The sequence below is a fragment of the Aegilops tauschii genome, chromosome 6, assembly GCF_002575655.3.
Source record: "Aegilops tauschii subsp. strangulata cultivar AL8/78 chromosome 6, Aet v6.0, whole genome shotgun sequence".
Taxonomy (NCBI): domain Eukaryota; kingdom Viridiplantae; phylum Streptophyta; class Magnoliopsida; order Poales; family Poaceae; genus Aegilops; species Aegilops tauschii.
The window spans coordinates 415,249,186-415,268,098 of NC_053040.3; the positions used below are offsets into that span (position 1 = coordinate 415,249,186).

Below are 18,913 nucleotides of genomic sequence, written 5' to 3' on the forward strand. Positions count from 1 at the left end.
ATTGATGGATTGGTGCTGGAATGCAACTCTCCGTCGCAGTTGAGGCATGCTTAATCAGTTCTTTTGATGTCCGAAGGATATTCGCTTATCGTAAAAAGAGAAGTATATTCTCTCACCGGTGCATATTCGATGCATATTCCCTCACCAACAGTTTCACCTAAGAGCATCCAACCGAACTCCCAAGCCCCCTGTATGTCCAGGTTGATAGTTTGGGTACTGTTCGGATGAAAAAACACCACCCAATCGTTCTCTTCGTACTTAGTCCCATGTCTGGGTTGTTCAACAAACCTCAAACTTAATTTATATTTGGGGTGGATTTGAAGCCGTTTGGACCCACCCAAATCCTCGCAATTGACCAAATAAACTGCCCTCTCCCCCGCGCCCGTCCTCCATTTTATGTGTCCGCGTCGTCGCCCTTACAGCATGCACGTTCGCACCATCAACATCCTCCTTCATCCTAGCCGTCGACGTCCGCTCCGACGTTCGCCCGTCGCCATGGACAATGGGTCAGCGAAGTCCATGGGTCCCTATGCTGGGAATAAAGCGGAGACAATCGTCTGAAAGGAGCGACGTGCCCGATTTGCCCGCGAGAAGGCCGAGAAGGAAGCTGCGGTGAAGGACGTCCTCGACATGGGGTTCGTCATGTCTGCTTTGGCGTCTTCCGTCATGTCAGCATCTGCACCCAGGTTTGCGCCCTCGGCCACGCTAGCGTCCTACGCTGTTCTGGCTTTGCAATGGTCGGGCATCCCGAATGACTTCATGCAGGAGACGGGCGCCTCCCCTGACACGGTGTATGAATCACCGCAACTCCAGTGGACGCGGACCAATTTTAAGATAGTAATTTCATTGTGATGCATGTTTGCGTCCTCCAAATTATGAGATGAGTGATACAATTTCGCCTCTATTTGATGTTGGACAATTACTGGGCACTCAAGGAAAACCGGAGGGAAGGAGAAATGCATACACAACCCATGAAGATGCCTTGGGGTGTAAACCTTCATTGACCACAAGTATGGATCCTATATCTGGAGCTGAGCAAAGAAAAGGCTCATGGACATACATGGCAAGTAAAATGTCCGCCACATGGACATACATCTTTGGCAACAAGAGAGAGAGAGAGAGAGAGAGGGGGGGGGGGAGTCAGAGGTACAACCTCTTCTCGAATGTGTGAAGGGAGAGGATGCAGTTCGATCGAGGGAGGATGCCATTGAGAGGGGGATGATAGACATGGAGAAGATGGATAAATGACAAAAAAACGAGGATCATGTTAGCCGAAGCTAGGTTCGTGGATAACAAAATCAAGAAGTGATTAATCAACAAATAGAAGAAGGTCAAGGAGGAAACCAATGGTGTTTCATTCATTTGTGTAGCGCCCCGCTTATGTATGAAATGTTAAATTTTATTTGTTGTGTATTATTTTGTCTTATGTTAAATTGTGAAGAAATAACCTACGTGCATGAGTTTGTATGGATTTGAGAGTTTCATTGTGAGGGGTGTGGTTGCTCGGATGGACAAATGGGAGACAGGCGGCTTCTGTCCCGAACATGTCCGTGGACATATAATGGACCGAATTAGTCAAAGTGTGGTTGAAGATGCTCTAGAAAAGAACAGTTGTCATAACTGGGCATCTAGTTCTCAGACACGGCCTTTGCTTGGAGGGACAAAAGTCAACTAAACTCCAGGCTGTAAACCAAATAACAAGAACCCCTGACAAAAGAATGTCATCAACAAGAGGGTGCGACCGCTTCTGCACGTCATAAACGTGAGCTGTGTCACCCCCGGCCCTCACCGAGTCAAGCAAAGAGCGCGCACAAGTTCGTCTCCGCTTGAGCAAAGACGGCTTCAGGACAGTCAGCAGCATATATAACACGACTCGACTTTACAGATTACAGAGTGACGCTTTACATGCTCCTCATATCATAATCAAGAATGCTATTTGTACAGATTGCTTGCCCCCTACAGCGCCTTGCGCATCGGAAACCGGGGAGCATCCGATTTCGCCGCCTGAAGAACTAGCAAATCTTTCTCTTCGTCTGCCCGCCTGTAGTTCAGTCTCCCTTGCAGGTGTAACCACTGACGAGCATGGAGAAGAAAAGCTGCTGCAAGAAAAAGGGTTCTACCTTGTACTGGACCTATGCTCAAGGCTTGTGGACGTATTCGCTGCCGTCAGACGCTCACTTGTAGATGCCGACGAGAAGGATGTCGTATAGTATCGTGGAGTTCCCAGGAATGTTGCAGTCCCCTGTCAACGATTGATATAAGCTAGTCTGAATATGCATGCATGGGCTGAGCTTCTCATGGGAGAAAACAAGCCAAGTCAAAATGGCACAGCCAATACGCGCAGTTGCCAGGTGGGGATCGATGCATCATAGTACATTTCCTCAACTGAAAACTAGGTTTTTCCTTTTGGTACCTGAGAAGCAGCCTGCTGGTTCGGGTCCGTAAGCCAAAATCGGAGGTATCATCAGCTTGCGCTTCCCACCTGTTAGCAGTTTCAAGACATCACGCAGTTCAGAAAACAGATAAGAGTTTGTTTGGAACGAAATGCCGATGCTTGTAATATACAGATGGCTGCTGAAGTCTGACAGTACCGACGAGCATGGGCGTCACGCCGCCGCCGCCGCCGATCCCCTGTTGAAGCCCTCGGAGAATCTGCAAATGGAGAAAAGACAGAAGGGTTTAGGCCCAGACGATCACACACTGCTACAAGAAAACTCTGCCTGGCTGCAATAATAAGCATTGCATCTTTCAGTGAGCGAATGCGCCCACCTTGCCTGCGCCGATGCGCATCGTCAGCGGCCTCCCGCGCTTGTAGCTGCTGTCGAACACCGTCCCGTCTGGGAACCTCGCCGTGTAGTGTATCTGACAACCACCGACACAAAAACGACGGGTTACAAACTTGAAATCCATCCATCCATCCATCTAGGTGAAGCCAGCAGGGAACACGGCGATCGGCGCAGCTTCAAGGGCACCCACATTGATGAGCTCGCCGCGCTTGGGCTGCACGCCGGTGCCGACTTCGACGTCGCAGTAGCCGAGCCCGGACTTGGCGAAGTCCATGTCGCAGAGCTTGTCCCCGACCGTCGCGAAGTACTCGATGCGCGTCGCGCCGGCGTCCCCGGCCGGGCACAGCAGCGCCGCGGAGGCCAGGAACCCCGCGCCCAGCGCGAGCACGCCCCTCCTGCCGCCGCTCGCCGGCGCAACCGAAGACGTCGACGTCGACGGCGACGGCGACGCCGAGGAGTTGCAGGGCGCGACGGCGGCGAGGGCTCTGCCGCTGCCGGGTCGCGCGGCCGGAGGCGACGGGATTGGGCTGGAGGCCATGAGCGGCAGCGGGGAGATAGGAGGCGGCATGATGATTATCTCCAGACTGTGGCTGCAAGCCGCGCGCGGGCACGCCCCGATGGTCGTTTTACGCGACTCTGGTTTGCCGCGCCTAGGCCCGCTGGGCTCTCGAAAAATGTTTTTCTTTTACCCGAACAGAGTTCTTTATTCATTCAAAACATTTTGCGATACAGCGAGCATTTTTGATCCCGAGCTCACATGCTCTTTGATTTTTTTTCGAGAAAACTTCTGATCTATTCATCTTCAATCATGGCAGTACAACGAATACCAGAAATAATAATTATTACATCCAGATTCGTAGACCACCCACCGACGACTACAGGCACTGAAGCGAGCCGAAGGCGCGCCGCCATCGTCGCCTCTCCCTCGCCGGAGCCGGGCAAAACTTGTTGTAGTAGATAGTCGGGAAGTCGTCGTGCTAAGGCCCCATAGGACCAGCGCACCAGAATAGCAACCGCCGTTGATGGAGTGTAGCGTAGATCGAAAGGATCCAACCTGAAAAGAGACGAATGTAGACGAACGACAACCAAGTCCGAGCAGATCCACCAAAGATAGATCCGTCGGAGACACACCTCCACACGCCCACCGACGATGCTAGACGCACCACCGGGACGGGGGCTAGACGGGAAGGACATTATTCCATCTTCAGGGAGCCGCCGCCGTCTTGCCTTCCTGAACAGGACACAAACCCTAACAAAACTCAAAGAACCATCTAAAACCGGAGCCCTCCCGTCGGCAAGGGCCGGGATTCACCGCGCCCCCATGGCCCTAAGGCCACGGGAGACGAGGCGGACCGACGGCATTGCCGGCGAGAGGCAGGGAAACCCTAATCTTTCTTGGGGAGGAGGACAGGAGGAGGCCACATGCTCTTTGATAAACAGTAAAAATAGAAGAACAGTAAAATATATAATAGTTTGATTTTTTTTTGGTTAAACATCAATGAATCTTTTAAATTCATGCAAAATTTTGTGATGAAATGACATTTGTGGAAGCCTATGCAACAAAAACAAAATTGGTGCTCCAAAACGCTTTCAACAAAAGTCTTTTCGGAACATCAATTTTGCTTATTGGCACAGACCTTCATGGATGGCATTTCATCGTGGAAATTTGCATGTAGTTGAAACATTCATCTATGGTTATCAAAAAAAATATTTTGTCCTTTTTGTAATTTTTTATTTTACTGTTCATCGGAGAGCATATGAAGTCGGGTTCAAAAGCTCCATGTCCTGGAATACATCAAATATCAAGTGAACTACCCTCTAAGGACATCTCTAACACTGACCAACAAATCTGCTCCTGCATCTGTCCACGGATAGGGGGAACCAGTCCGCAGACATGGATGCGGGAGCCGGCTATTCAACGACATCCGCATACATTTCAAACGGCCTTTCAACTAACCAGGCGAAATTCATGCAAACCGACCAGAATTCATCACAGTTTGGATAGAAAATAACATAGATCATCCACACGTAGCATGCAAATAAGTCTAGTACAACAATAGTTCAAATTCAGCGAGATTAACCAGATGTTTAACAAGTTTTTTCGTGAACGGATCATGTTGTCCAACACATACTGCCCCTTCAGCTTCATCCAATTGTGTATGTACCTAAATGACCGTCCCTCTTTTATGTGATACATCACAGCAACACATATGGACTACACAATGTGTAGAGAAACATCGAGTGAAAGGAAGATTCAATCGTCAAGTTGAGCAAGAAGAAGCAAACATTACGATCTCCTTCAGTGTCGCGCACAATGGTCATCTTGCCTTCAATTGAGCAGTCGTGTCACAAAACTTGGTGACGGTGGTCTAGATGGCGTACAATCGATATGATAACGACCTCACATTGCGTTGTTGGATGATGTGTATGTCGTAGGGCGCAATGCCTGTGTGGCGGCCGGAGAGGTATAACAGCAGCATCAGAGCAGAAGGGCGCGGATGCAAAGCAAGGGGGAGAAGGGGCGAATTGGAATAAAATAAGACCGGGAGGGGGATTTAGAACACGTCTGGACAACGCAATCCGAATGTATGCGGGCTGTTTGAGGGTCGGTGTCGGAGGGGCCCTAAGGGTGCAACAACTTTAACTAAGCTATGAGCCTCTCCAATTGACTCCATGTTCTCATCATCTCATGTACCATTGTAGTTTCACTAAAAATCCTAGAGCAACAATCAATCTCCCAAAAAACATTGAGTAAGAACATAGCGCCTTTTTATGTACATTGGTGATCATCTCCAAGCAGTCTAATGCCACTTCCACAGCCCCAACGTGCAAGTTTTGAGCATTGGCTAAACCGGGGACGACTTGTATAGGATCAGCACTTAGGTGAGATCAATGATATTAAATTTTTTGAAGATACAAAACATGTTTAAAAATTCTGAATTTTTTTGGAGACACACATTCATGTGTGATGTACAAGCACAAAAAGTTTCAGCTCCTAATTCGAACTACACTTAGAGGATAAAAAAGACAAAATCAGATGTGAATAGTGTCAAGTACTATGCACCCCAAAGCTGGCACTATTCATACTCGGATTTGTCTTTTTCGAATCTCTAACTGTAGTTTGAGTTTTTTGAGCTGATTTTTTTTAAGTTGTAGACATACCCCGCTGGTATGTTGCACTTTTTTTCAGAATTTTTTGCATTGCCTAAATATGAAATGTTTGGTTTGATCTTACGATTCACATCTAAAGGGCTGATCCTATACTAGTCTTCCCCTGGCTAAACCTTCATTGCATGCAGTAGCTTCTAGACTAGCTGGATCCGTCGGGCCTTAAATCACTACAACCGTGCCCCCAGATAATTCCCATGTTCGTCGCGACATACTGTTCGGCTGCACCATGTTTGCCAACTCTGGATAATCCCTCCATCAACCTTAACTTACAGAGCCCCGGGCCAGGTTCAATCCACTTCATCTCAGTAACTATTGGTCTCGGCTCGCTAGCTAGGCCGGCCCTTTACTGTAGTAGTGACGCGAGTGTTTTCTTTTTGTGTGATTTTTATCTCTTTTTTCACTATTTGTGGTGGTTTTATTTGTTTCATTCTCGGCTTTCACTATTTTTTTGTTTTTATTCTATAGCGATCAGACCTCAAAAGGCCTCTGCTGCTGTGCACCAGTGTCATCCCTGGATCAGTAATGCTGACACGCACAGTATAAATGGAGGATTTATAATAGAGTAGCAATCACACACTTATTACATCGAATATCTCCGAAGAGATTAAGTATGAAAACATGGCTTAAGGCCATCTAATAACGATAACAGCGGAAGACTTGGAAGATAAGTGAGTCCATCAACTCCAGCGGCATCACTGAGTATAAGACCACGACCTAAGGCACCTTACTCGTCGTCTGAAAAGTCTGCAACATGAAACGTTGCAGCCCGAAAACGGGTCAGCACATAGAATATGCTGGCAATGTAACACATAGAGAGCAATGAACAATAATAATGCTAGGCTATATGCATATTGTTGGAAATCGTAGCATAATTTTAAAATTTTCCTACGTTCACCCAGATGCATCTATGGAGTATACTAGCAACGAGGGGAAGGGAGTGCATCTACATACCCTTGTAGATCGCGAGCGGAAGCGTTCCAATGAACGTGGATGACGGAGTCGTACTCGCCGTGATCCAAATCACCGATGACCGAGTGCCGAACGGACAGCACCTCCGCGTTCAACACACGTACGGTGCAGCGACGTCTCCTCCTTCTTGATCCAGCAAGGGGGAAGGAGGGGTTGATGGAGATCCAGCAGCACGACGGCGTGGTGGTGGATGTAGCGGGTCTCCGCAGGGCTACGCCGAGCTTCTGCGAGAGAGAGAGGTGTTGCAGGGGAGGAGGGAGGCGCCCAAGGCTGTTGTGTGCTGCCCTCCCTCCCCCCCTTTATATAGACCCTCTGAGGGGGGCGCCGGCCCCAAGAGATGAGATCTCAAGGGGCGGCGGCGGCCACAAGGGGGGAAGGGGTTGCCTTGCCCCCCAAGGCAAGGGGGAACTCCCCCCTAGGGTTCCCAACCCTAGGCGCATGGGGGGAGGCCCAAGGGGGGCGCCCCAGCCCACTAGGGGCTGGTTCCCTTCCACTTTCAGCCCACGGGGCCCTCCGGGACAGGTGGCCCCACCCGGTGGACCCCGGGACCCTTCTGGTGGTCCCGGTACAATACCGATAACCCCCGAAACTTTCCCGGTGGCCGAAACTGGACTTCTTATATATAATTCTTCACCTCCGGACCATTCCGGAACCTCTCGTGACGTCCGGGATCTCATCCGGGACTCCGAACAACTTTCGGGTTTCCGCATACATATATCTCTACAACCCTAGCGTCACCGGACCTTAAGTGTGTAGACCCTACGGGTTCGGGAGACATGCAGACATGACCGAGATGCCTCTCCGTTCAATAACCAACAGCGGGATCTGGATACCCATGTTGGCTCCCACATGTTCCACGATGATCTCATCGGATGAACCACGGTGTCGAGGATTCAATCAATCCCGTATACAATTCCCTTTGTCAATCGGTATGTTACTTGCCCGAGATTCGATCGTCGGTATCCCAATACCTTGTTCAATCTCGTTACCGGCAAGTCTCTTTACTCGTACCGCAATGCATGATCCCGTGACTAACGCCTTAGTCACATTGAGCTCATTATGATGATGCATTACCGAGTGGGCCCAGAGATACCTCTCAGTCACACGGAGTGACAAATCCCAGTCTCGATCCGTGCCAACCCAACAGACACTTTCGGAGATACCCGTAGTGCACCTTTATAGTCACCCAGTTACGTTGTGACGTTTGGCACACCCAAAGCACTCCTACGGTATCCGGGAGTTGCACGATCTCATGGTCTAAGGAAAAGATACTTGACATTGGAAAAGCTCTAGCAAACGAAACTACACGATCTTTTATGCTATGCTTAGGATTGGGTCTTGTCCATCACATCATTCTCCTAATGATGTGATCCCGTTATCAATGACATCCAATGTCCATAGTCAGGAAACCATGACTATCTGTTGATCAACGAGCTAGTCAACTAGAGGCTTACTAGGGACACTTTGTGGTCTATGTATTCACACATGTATTACGATTTCCGGACAATACAATTATAGCATGAATAATAGACTATTATCATGAACAAATAAATATAATAATAACCATTTATTATTGCCTCTAGGGCATATTTCCAACACATATATGGCTGGTGGAAAGGCTCTATGGTTACTGTTTTGCGAAAAGCCAATTTTATCCTACTGCAAAGGAATAAATTTTATTTAACTATCATGGTGGTTGAAACATTGAGAAGGTACCTCCAACTCAATCCCAATTAAGTAACATCATTAACCCAACAAAATTAATTATAAGTATCACAGTGATGAGATTCAAATGATAATCCAGATACTAGATACTCAAGTTGTCCATAACCGGGGACACGGCTAATCATGATCAGTTTGTACACTCTGCAGAGGTTTGTGCACTTTTCCCCACAAGACTCGATCGCCTCTGTTTTATTTCTCGCACTGCATGATGTTTGAGAAACGGATGACCGAGACACAGTCTTTCAGAAACAGTCACTCTTTACTCTGGATGGACCGGTACACCTACTTTCCCCTACATCTGCTAGTCCACCTCTTCAAGAGATCCTGTAACCTACTCAGCTATGCTAGAGCCCATAATAGCTTGTGGCTGCACACGGAAGTTTCTAGCATGAATAATCTTATGATCCCTTTGAGCCTGGGTGGCGGACCTTATACATACAGACAACACTGGGTTCTCCAGGTGCCTCAATCCACCCAAATGTGAGTTTTAGTTGCCACCTTAAGTTGAACCATTATTAAACATCTCACATCTGTCATGAATATCACTCAAACCAATCCACGTCTACGAGCATAGCATGGCAATATAATAGCAACGTAGAAGTAACTCCCAAGGGTTTGATAAAGTAAAACAGGTAATAGGTACTACCTCAACTACTTCCCAGATACCCACAAGTTTAATTTGATCCTAATCATGCAATGTGTTTGGGGAAAAAGATCTAATGCAATAAAACTGGGTATGAACGGAATATGATCAACGTGTTACTTGCCTTGCTGATGATCCGCGAAAGCTAACGAGTCGAAGTAACAAGCGGCACACTCCGGGTACTCTATCGCAAACAAACAAGCATACAATCAGTACTCAACTAATGCACAGGTAAAACTCGAATGAAAGATCCAACCAGAAATTTCAACTTAAGAACTCCGGTTTGCAAAAAGAATCAACTCGAAAGAAGCAACGAAAATCGAACGGCGAAAGAAAGAAACTTCGTTTGCTAATCTGGATCTAGGTCAAATTTTACTGTAGCAAAAACTTTTTTGAGTAGATTAAACGGAAAGAGAATTTCGAGACGAAACTCTGGGCGCTTGAATCGCCTGATTCCGATAAACGAGCGAGAAGTTAAACAGATTCGAAGATTTGATCAGAAATCGAATCTGAGAAAATCCGACGAAAAAGAAAAACGGACGAACGGTTAAATAACGGATGTTCGTTAACAGAGAAAAACCGACGAACGCGTTCGTTAAAACGAACGGTTCGGTGAACGCTCGCGAAATAAGAAAACCGAAAAAAAACCGATCTAGGTTTTTTTAAAAAAACGAAGGGTTTTTTTTACAGAAAACCGGTCAACGACGAAACGGGGTAGCGGCAGTACCTCGTCGGGGCTCCGGCGGGGCGGGGCTTGGCAGCGGGGTGCGGGGCTCGGGGGGGGGGGGGGGGGGGGCGGCGCGAGGGGCGGCGGCTCCGGGCTCCCGGCGGCGGCGGCGGGCGAGGCAACCGGCGGCGGCGGCGGCGGGCGATGCGGGCGGCGGCGGCGGCGATGTCGGCGGCGGCGGCTCGGGATGAGGAGAGAAGAGAGGGGGGGTATTTAAGGAGGGGGGGGGGGGGCTCGGCGGCGACTTGGGGAAGGGGGCACCCGAGGCGGCGGCGGCTTCCGTGCCCGGATCGAACTCCGGCGGCGGCGGCTACGTGCGGGAGAAGGAGAGGCCGCGGGCGGGCCGTCGGCTGGGCCTTTGGCCCAGTCGGCGCGGGCGCGTTTTTTTTTAAATAAGTTCCGCGGAAAAAAAATTGCGTAGAAAAATAAATAAAAATCAGAAAAATATGAAATAAATTTCCCCGTCTAGTTAGAAAATCTAGAATAGGGTGAACATTTTTAAAATCAAAAATAAATATTTTGAAAACATGCAATATTTTTAATGCAATAAAAATTGCAAATAAAATCCAAATAAATCCCAAATATTGTTTTTAACATTTTTCCTCCAGTATTTCAATTGTTTTGGAGAAGTCATATTTTCTCCTCTCGTTTATTTAAAATTAAAATATTTTTCCGGAGAGAAAAATAATTAAAACCAAAATCCTCGTCTTATTATTTGATGAAAATCAAATATGAAAATTCGAGAAAATCCCCAACTCTCTCCGAGGGTCCTTGAGTTGCTTAGGATTTATCGAGGATTTGTCAAAATGCAACAAAACATGATATGCAAAAGATGATCTATGTATAACATTCCAAATTGAAAATTTGGGATGTTACATATTCTCTTTTATTTTATTATTTTCAACACGTTGGTCTTCTTTGTATGCATTAGAATCATTTTTGTACACATTTTACATTTTAAATACATGATTAACATTTAAAAAATATATGTTTGGATGTTTACTTTTTTGTGCACATTGAACACTTTTCAATACACTTTTAAGAATTTTCAAATGCATGATTAAAAGTTTCTAAATTTATGTTTCGTCATCGTTGAGTGCATATATACAGTTTACTTGATATGATGAGGTCTGGTGTTGCTCATCATGATCATATCGGCTTGATGCTATATTTTTTAGTTAATAAAAGTATACTTGTCATACTGGAATATTTATATCGCGTTGCAACGCACGGGCGCACGGGCATTGACCTATAAGTAAAAAAAAATGTTGTGGGCTCTTTCTGTCTCGGATGCAAGCTCATCTCACAGCTAAAACAATTTCAACCCCAAACAGCAGCTTCAGCAAAACCGCTATCACATAATCTAAAAAAAAAAGAAGCAAAACCGCTATCACAGATCATACATCTAGAACCACAGATTTTTAGCGCGGAACAAAGATTGTAACAAAGCAACGAGCTAATATTGTGTAGAGAAAATATGAAGAAAGTAGTGACATCAACAAACACATTAGGCTATTGAAGTAGGTTACATGCATCTAGCCAGCCCAAAACAAAAACACAAATGTTTGAATGTGCTGATCCGCCCCCACGGTATGCACGTCATACAGCACATGCTCACCAGATAACTCACATAGCATACGGAGTATTATTACGAAATCCATCCCGGTACTGGGGCTAGGCATAATCCGGCACGAGAAAACCGCGTGAAATCCGCGGCACCACAAATGCGATGCGACGTCTTAACAAGCTAGAAGTCGAATGGGGATGTTTACCCACCATGTGTTACTTCTTCTGCTGCTTCTTCCCCGGCTTCAGCTTTATGACCTCGTCGATGTACAGTATGCCCTTCCCCTTGTACACTTCTGGAGGCTTACTGCATCGGACAGCTCCAGCGAAATGGTGCACTCTATGCTTGTCAATGCCAGTACAGCATATTATGTTGGGCTTGAAGCAGAAGACGCGGACGGCAGGTGGAGCCGTGAACTGCACCTCATGGCTGTAGCCTAGTTTCAAAAACAACTCGCGGCCTTCACGCTCTGTCCTGGCTTTGAAGCCAACTCCAACAAGCTTCAGGAACCGAAAGAACTTGGCTTCCATTGCGAGATGAGAAGTCCGTCCGAGGATGAAATATTTGTTTCCGACTTTACTTTTGACAAAACAAGGACAAAAGGTTCATCAGAAAATTGAGCACTAATGTAATGAAACAGGGGAGTACCATCATGCTGCAAGTATTGAGAATTCGATATATACACAAGACCATAGTTAAATCGACTATTTTCAGAGCATTGCAAGAGATTCGGTACAATATACACGAGTATATCCCGTAATTTCATCTCACAAAGAATGAAATGTATGCTTCAAACTCTTACTGAAATAAATATAGAATGAAAACAGCAACTCTGAATTCTGAAGTCGTACTCATTTCCTCAACTATCAAAGATGGGAGCAACCACCAAATAGAGTTCATAACTGCCTAATTATATTATCTCTAACCAAAGGAGGATAGAAGGTTCATCAGAAAATTGAGCGCTTACGTAAAAAATAACGATGATCATGCTGCAAGTACCGAGAATTTGGTATATAAATACGAGACCATGCTTAAATCGATTATTTTCAGAACATCGCAATATATTTGATACAATATATAGGGGTCTATCTTGTAACGTCATCTCATAAAGGATGAAATGAAATGATTCAACAACTCTCAATGAAATAACTAAAGAATGGGAACAGTAACTCTGAACTCTATCAGTTCATTCCTTTATCTCATCTTACAGAGGATGAACCAATTCAACAACTCTTACTGAAATACTCCCTCCGTCCCATAATATAAGAGCGTTTTTGACACTAGTGTAGTGTCAAAACACTCTTATATTATGGGACGGAGGGAGTAACTATGAAGGAATGAAAGAACCAACTCTCAACTTTGAAGAACTACTTGATTCCTCAACTAACAGAGATGAGGGAAGGCACCAATCAGTGTTCACGACGGCATGATTATCTTATCTCAAAACAGGGAATATATATACCATTCCAGGCTAGATACCAAGTGGCAAGCTAAAATGCATTGATATGGATACGTAAATTCACCATTTTGGAAAAGCACCAATGCGGAGATATGTTATATTTTTAATTCACGAGAAAAATGTATAGAAGCTAGGAACATAAGATTACCTTCTTGTTTGCTCTACTGGATGCCGAAGCAGCTCCAAGCCTCTGCAATTGACAGTGTTGATGCCCTGTTTGAACTCCAAGTTCCGAAGGGATAGAGTTAGACTTTTAGTTACTGTAAAATGAATATGGAGCAGCAAATCAAATCATTAGTTAGCTGTACATCCATCATGGCATAACACGAAAGGTGGAACCTGAAGATCAATCAGCTAACATGCAAAAGGAGAAACAATCACTTTAAACGGTAATATTTTAGGTCTGGCTGTTAAAATCAACAAAACAGAGTAACAGTACCACTATATATATTCCCAATCATAAACAAGAATTGGAACATCTACCATGCCAACAATACCACTAGTACTTATGTGTTCACCAATTTCCGCCAGTATAACCAAGACAAAAGCTCCTGCTCTCTCAAATTGCAGCTAAGCATTGATTTCAGGTCAAGACAGTGCAGCTAAAACAACTATATATTTTTCTTTTCATATATCGTCAGTCATTGCATGTTTCACTGCCAACATGTTTAAACTAAAATATTTGTTCATCTGAAAGAGATTCAATCTACAATTTGTACCCATTAGCCCCTACAAGCATTATCACAAACACCTGTCAAGCAAAATCCTTTCACATGTAAACTTGAACATGCACTGGGAATAATTATGCAGCAAGTACTCATCAAGAAATAATTATCATTCTATTCTCAGTTTCACACAGTATCAAATCTACAGAGAGTACTCATCTAATACAAAAATCAGGGAAAAAATGGAACAAATAGAGGATGCAAGAGGAAGGAGGGAGGGGGGGTGAGGGAAGAGGGGGGAAGGTGGGAAGGAAGGAGGAGGAAGGACGAAGGAATGGTGGCTACCTGCCTATGGAATGGTCGCCGGCGTAGATCCGGGCGGCGGCGTTGCTGAGCGGGAGCGGCTGCTCTAGAGAGGGAGGCGCTGCTCGTAAGACCTCGCTGTCCGCGCTCGGGAAGGACTCTGCTCGTTCGCTCGCTTGGGAACACAAGGACTTTTTTTTTTTGGCGGGGTCACAAGGACTTTTTTGAGACAAAGAAAATGGACCGAGTTCAAGGCCCAGTTTTCATTAGATCGTATTCACATCACGATTTGTCGCCACTCAAAAAAAAACATCACGATTTGTCTTTTTTAATATGCGTTTTGAATTTGGGTATAAATTTTTATTTCGATGTAGACATGTATTGTATTTTCATCCTCATAATGTACTATTTCTCCGCCTGAAAAAGCTTGTCCCTTAAATGGATGCATCTAGCACTAATGGGACAAGTTTTTTTTGACGGAGGGAGTAGAATACATGATTGTAGTTTCTAACTGGGTAGACATACTACAAGGCAGGCAGCATGAAGGGGGTTCGAGGGGAACAGCCAGATCGGGCGATAGCGCGCGCACCCCCCCCCCCCCCCCCCCCCCCACGGGCGCTCACGTAGAATATGAGTTGGCCCGTATTTTGATCTTTCAGTATCCGTTTTGTCGGTTTCCATTTAGTTTGTTCTTTCCATTTTATTTTTAAAAAACGTAAACATTTTATAATGTTTGGAACTTTTTTGAAATTTAAAAACTAGTTAATTTTCTGATTTGTTTTGGTTTCATAAATATTTTCTAAAATTCTGAACATTTTTCAAATACGGCACATTTTATGAATTCACAATTTTTTTCAAAATTTGTGAACCTTTTTGAAAAATATGTATCCTTTTTTGTCAATTTTCTAGTTCTTTTTCCTGTTTTCTTTCTTAAAATGAAGTATATTTTTAAATGTGGGGAACATATTTTGTGTGTGCGAACAATTTTTGAAATTTAAAACATTCTAAATTTGTGAATATTTTCTTGTTTAGTTTTTAAAAAATTTGTGAACGTTTTGCTCAAATTTGTGAAAAATTATAAATTCAGGACATTTTTTAAATTTGTGAATTTTTTGATATTTATGAATATTTTTGGATTCACGAAATGTTTTGGAACCAAAATCCTTTTTCCAGATTCACGAACATTTTTTGAATTTTCGACTCTTTTTCTTAAAATTCTTGAACAGTTTTCAAACGTACGAACATATTTCAAAGTTTATGAAAAAATTAAAACCTCATTTTTTTAATTTACCTACATTTTTTGAATTTTGTGATTTCTTATGAATTCATGAACTTTTTTCAAATGCACAAACATTTTTCCAATTCACGAACATTTTCTTAGTAGAAAAACAGACAAAAAATTATGCTTAAAAAAAGCCCCCCAAAAAACACGGCAAACATTACGGAGCGCAACATGTACATTTGTTGCTGGGCCATCCTACTAGTGATGACGCTAGGGAGGAGACGCGCGTTTGTTGAGTTTCCAGAGTGCAGGTCCCCGAGGAGGAGCTCACGGGAGCTCCTATACGGCGCTTAAGCGCCCATTCAGTCAACTGGCGCCTGCAGCAGCGTCTTACTGGGCCGGCCCACGAGCGCGTAACGCCAGGGAACAAAAATTCCAAGAAAAAAGTTGCAACGCAGAGAATTCGAACTCACACCTATGCATTCTGAACCAGCTCGGCTAACCACTAGAGCTCCCTAGTACCTGTGGTCATTACTACCTCGGCAGTAATTAAGGACAATATTGGTTGCGCGGTTCCAAAAAAATGAGAGTTCACACTTCACAGATTAAGAAAAGTTTGCGATTTTTTTTCGAAAAAGAAAAGGCTCACGTATTCATAGAAGTTCACAAATAATGAAAAAGTTCACAGATTTGAAAAAGTTCAAGAAAATTGAATAAAGTTCACTAATTTGAGAAAAAAGTTCATGAATTTGAAAACAATTTCATCAATGTTTTAAAAGAGTTCATCATATTGAAAAAAAGTTCATAGTTTTCAAAAAAAGTTCATCGGATTTGAAAACAATTTCATCAATGTTTAAAAAGAGGTCATCATATTGAAAAAAAGTTCATAGTTTTTGAAAAAAGTTCATCGGATTTGAAAAAAAGTTCATCGGATTTGAAAAAAGTTCATCAAATTTGGAAAAAGTTCATCGATTTTGAAAAATGTTCATGGGTTTTGAAAAAAGTTCATCAAATTTGAAAATAAGTTCATCGATTCTGAAAAAAGTTCATCGAATTTGTTAAAAACCGTGCACTGAAGAAAACAAAGAAAAAAGAAAAAACGTTCCAAAAAGAAAAAAGAAAAAGAACAAAAACATAACAAAACCGTTCTGAATAAATAGGAAAAAGGAATCGTTGTAAGAAGAGAACGGTGAAGATGCAGTATTTGAACAATTAACACGATGTACTGGAGTGGTTAGTGCATGTGGCAAACGACCATGGCGCCGGTTTCTGGAAACAACTGTAACCGGCGCCTGCAACGCTAAATAGGAAATGCCGGAGCTCACACAGGTAGGGCAAGGAGAAGCCACCGTTGTCATAATCCCTGTGGATACCTTGAACAACGATTGAAGCCTCAGGTTAATCGTACTGCATCCATCTCCATGCGAACTGGGCTAGGCCCAAGGCCGAGCGCCAGCCCAACGATGACATTAGAAGGGCTCACTCACTGCCCAAGGATGAAATTGGAAGGTGTCATTGACTGGAGTTCCTATGTCTCGGTTCATGCGAGACGTATGGGACTTTAGCGGGAGCTCCTATACAGCGACCTACGCGCTGGGAAACAGGGCAGCATGCTCACCCCTCGCTCCCATGTGCGACCTTGGGCCAGCCCGGGTGCGGGATGGTGCTCCCACGTTTGTTGTTTTTTCGTTTCTTTTTTATTTTTGTTTCATTTTCTTTTTTTGCTTTTTTAAAATTTGGGTTTGAAAAAAATGATTTCATAAAATGTTCACTAATGCGAAACACTGATCAAATTTTTTCAAAATCTTCACAAATTCACAAAAAATATTCGCAATTGCTAAAAACTGTTTTTCTAAATTTTGAGGAATGATATTAGGTGGACAATGGTATCCCTAGCACACCAGGGTTCAAGTCCTGGTGTTTAGTTGGAGGAAACGTTCCCGTCGTCTACGAGGCGCCTTTGGTGTCTTCGTCAACCACAAGATGATATGCCAGCTCAGTCTCTCGGAGCTGCTCATAGTGATAGCGTGTGCGTGTGTGTTCATATGAATGAGAGTATGCGCGTATATATAAGCGCCTACAATTGTACTGTGTACAAGGAAAAAAGACTCTCGCGTGAAGTCGATCGCAAAATGGGCTCGCCGAGGTGCACGGGAGCCATACGTTCGTTCTTTGTTTTTTCCATGTTTCTTCTTTTCTTTTTTGTTGTATTTGATTTTTGTTTATCCTTCCAACTAAATAACGGGATTATTAAAAACACTTTACATAAAAATACTTGAAAAAACTATTATCCCAGCCTTAGAAAAATGTGTGTTTATAGAAAATATTTCTCATGTATACGAAAAATGTTTTAAAAATTACAATGTGAGTGTAAAAAGTTGATAATGCATTAAAAAAACTCAATCAACATTTAGAAAATATTAAACAAGTGTTTAAAAATGTTAAAAAATTTGAACAAGCATTTGAAAAATGTTTAAAAGTGTATAGAAAAAAATATTGACCATGTATTAAAAAATGTTAAAATCGCATTTAAAATTGTTAATAAAGCATTGAAAAATGTTAAACATGCGTAGAAAAATTGTTGACCATGTATTCATAAATTTTAATTTTGTATTTGAAAAATGTTGGTTAAGTATATGAAAAATGTTAAAGGTGTATAGAAAAAAGTTGATCATGTATAAAAAATTAATATTGTACCTGAAATTAATCAAGCAATTAGAAAAAAAATAAATGCATATAAATTTATATTCACCATGTATTTTTAAAATAAACTTATATTTGAAAGATGTTAAATATATATTAGAAAAATGTAGATATATATAATAAAATGTACATTGTGTATGAAAAAAGTAGAGATTATAAAATAAAATTTTTAAATGTAATCAGGAATTTGAAAATATAAAAGATGTATATAAATATTTTTCTGATGTGGGTGAAAAATGTTGAATGTGTACTGGAAAAAAGTTAACATGTGTTGAAGAAAAAAACACGACGAAAATTAACAAAAAAAAAGAAAAAAGGAAAGCCAATAAAACCAATAAGAAAAACAAAAAATCAAAATAAATGAAAATCCGAAGAAAGCACTGCGAAAAGAATGAAACTGAGAAAGAAATAAAGGAAAAAAACAAAGGAAGAAAGAAAAGCCAGAAAACAACGGATACCGATAAAGAAAGACATAAAAATGAAGAAAAAAAATGGATGAAAGGCAAGAAAGAAACGGAAACGAAAAAAAATCAGACAAAACTATGAATAAAACAAATAAAACCGATAAAAACAAAGGGAAAACAAAAAAACTAGAGAAAACTAGAGAAGAAACAAAACAAAAAGAGGAAAGAAAAACATATACGAACCAGCAAAGCGATCGACCGCCCGCGAGCGAGCTTCACGTGGCAGTGATCGGAAAAATGAATATAGATGGGCCGGCCCAATTGCTATGCGGAGATAAGAAGTCCTTCAGCGAGAGAAGCTACCATCTTTTATAAGCGAGAATTTCTCAAAAAAATAAATTATAAGTGAGAAATAGCTCTCGCAGTCGTTAACACATTGGTTGCACCAAATGCCCTCGTGCATCAGATACATTCAACCCCGGTGAAATTTTCAAAGGGAGGACAGAATTAGTGGGAAGGTTTTGTAAGTGGTAAGTCATGCCCGGACCCTCTACATGCCGAGCTGGCAG

At 43.1% G+C, this 18,913-nt stretch overlaps 2 protein-coding genes across 11 annotated transcripts; both read right to left on the reverse strand.

The window, feature by feature from the left end:
- Positions 1 to 1,844: 1,844 nt before the first annotated feature.
- Positions 1,845 to 3,389, reverse strand: LOC109741221 (photosynthetic NDH subunit of lumenal location 4, chloroplastic). The gene is made up of 5 exons (XM_020300292.4): positions 2,977 to 3,389; positions 2,770 to 2,862; positions 2,592 to 2,652; positions 2,414 to 2,482; positions 1,845 to 2,242 (listed from the first exon to the last, which is right to left on the reverse strand). Exons 1-5 carry the CDS (start codon positions 3,352 to 3,354, stop codon positions 2,175 to 2,177), a joined length of 669 nt encoding a protein of 222 aa, XP_020155881.1. The 5' UTR covers positions 3,355 to 3,389; the 3' UTR covers positions 1,845 to 2,174.
- Positions 3,390 to 11,459: 8,070 nt separating this feature from the next.
- Positions 11,460 to 14,211, reverse strand: LOC109741227 (large ribosomal subunit protein uL6m). Of its 10 annotated transcripts, none has more exons than XM_020300303.4 (3): positions 14,062 to 14,211; positions 13,196 to 13,307; positions 11,460 to 12,167 (listed from the first exon to the last, which is right to left on the reverse strand). In XM_020300303.4, the coding sequence occupies exon 3, from the start codon at positions 12,116 to 12,118 to the stop codon at positions 11,804 to 11,806; it is 315 nt and encodes a 104-aa protein (XP_020155892.1). In that variant the 5' UTR covers positions 12,119 to 12,167; positions 13,196 to 13,307; positions 14,062 to 14,211; the 3' UTR covers positions 11,460 to 11,803. The 10 variants fall into 10 exon arrangements, with proteins under 10 accessions (XP_020155892.1, XP_020155887.1, XP_020155888.1 ...); XM_020300298.4 differs by having other exon boundaries at positions 11,460 to 12,162; positions 13,196 to 13,260; positions 14,058 to 14,211; XM_020300299.4 differs by having other exon boundaries at positions 13,196 to 13,260; positions 14,058 to 14,204.
- Positions 14,212 to 18,913: the final 4,702 nt, after the last annotated feature.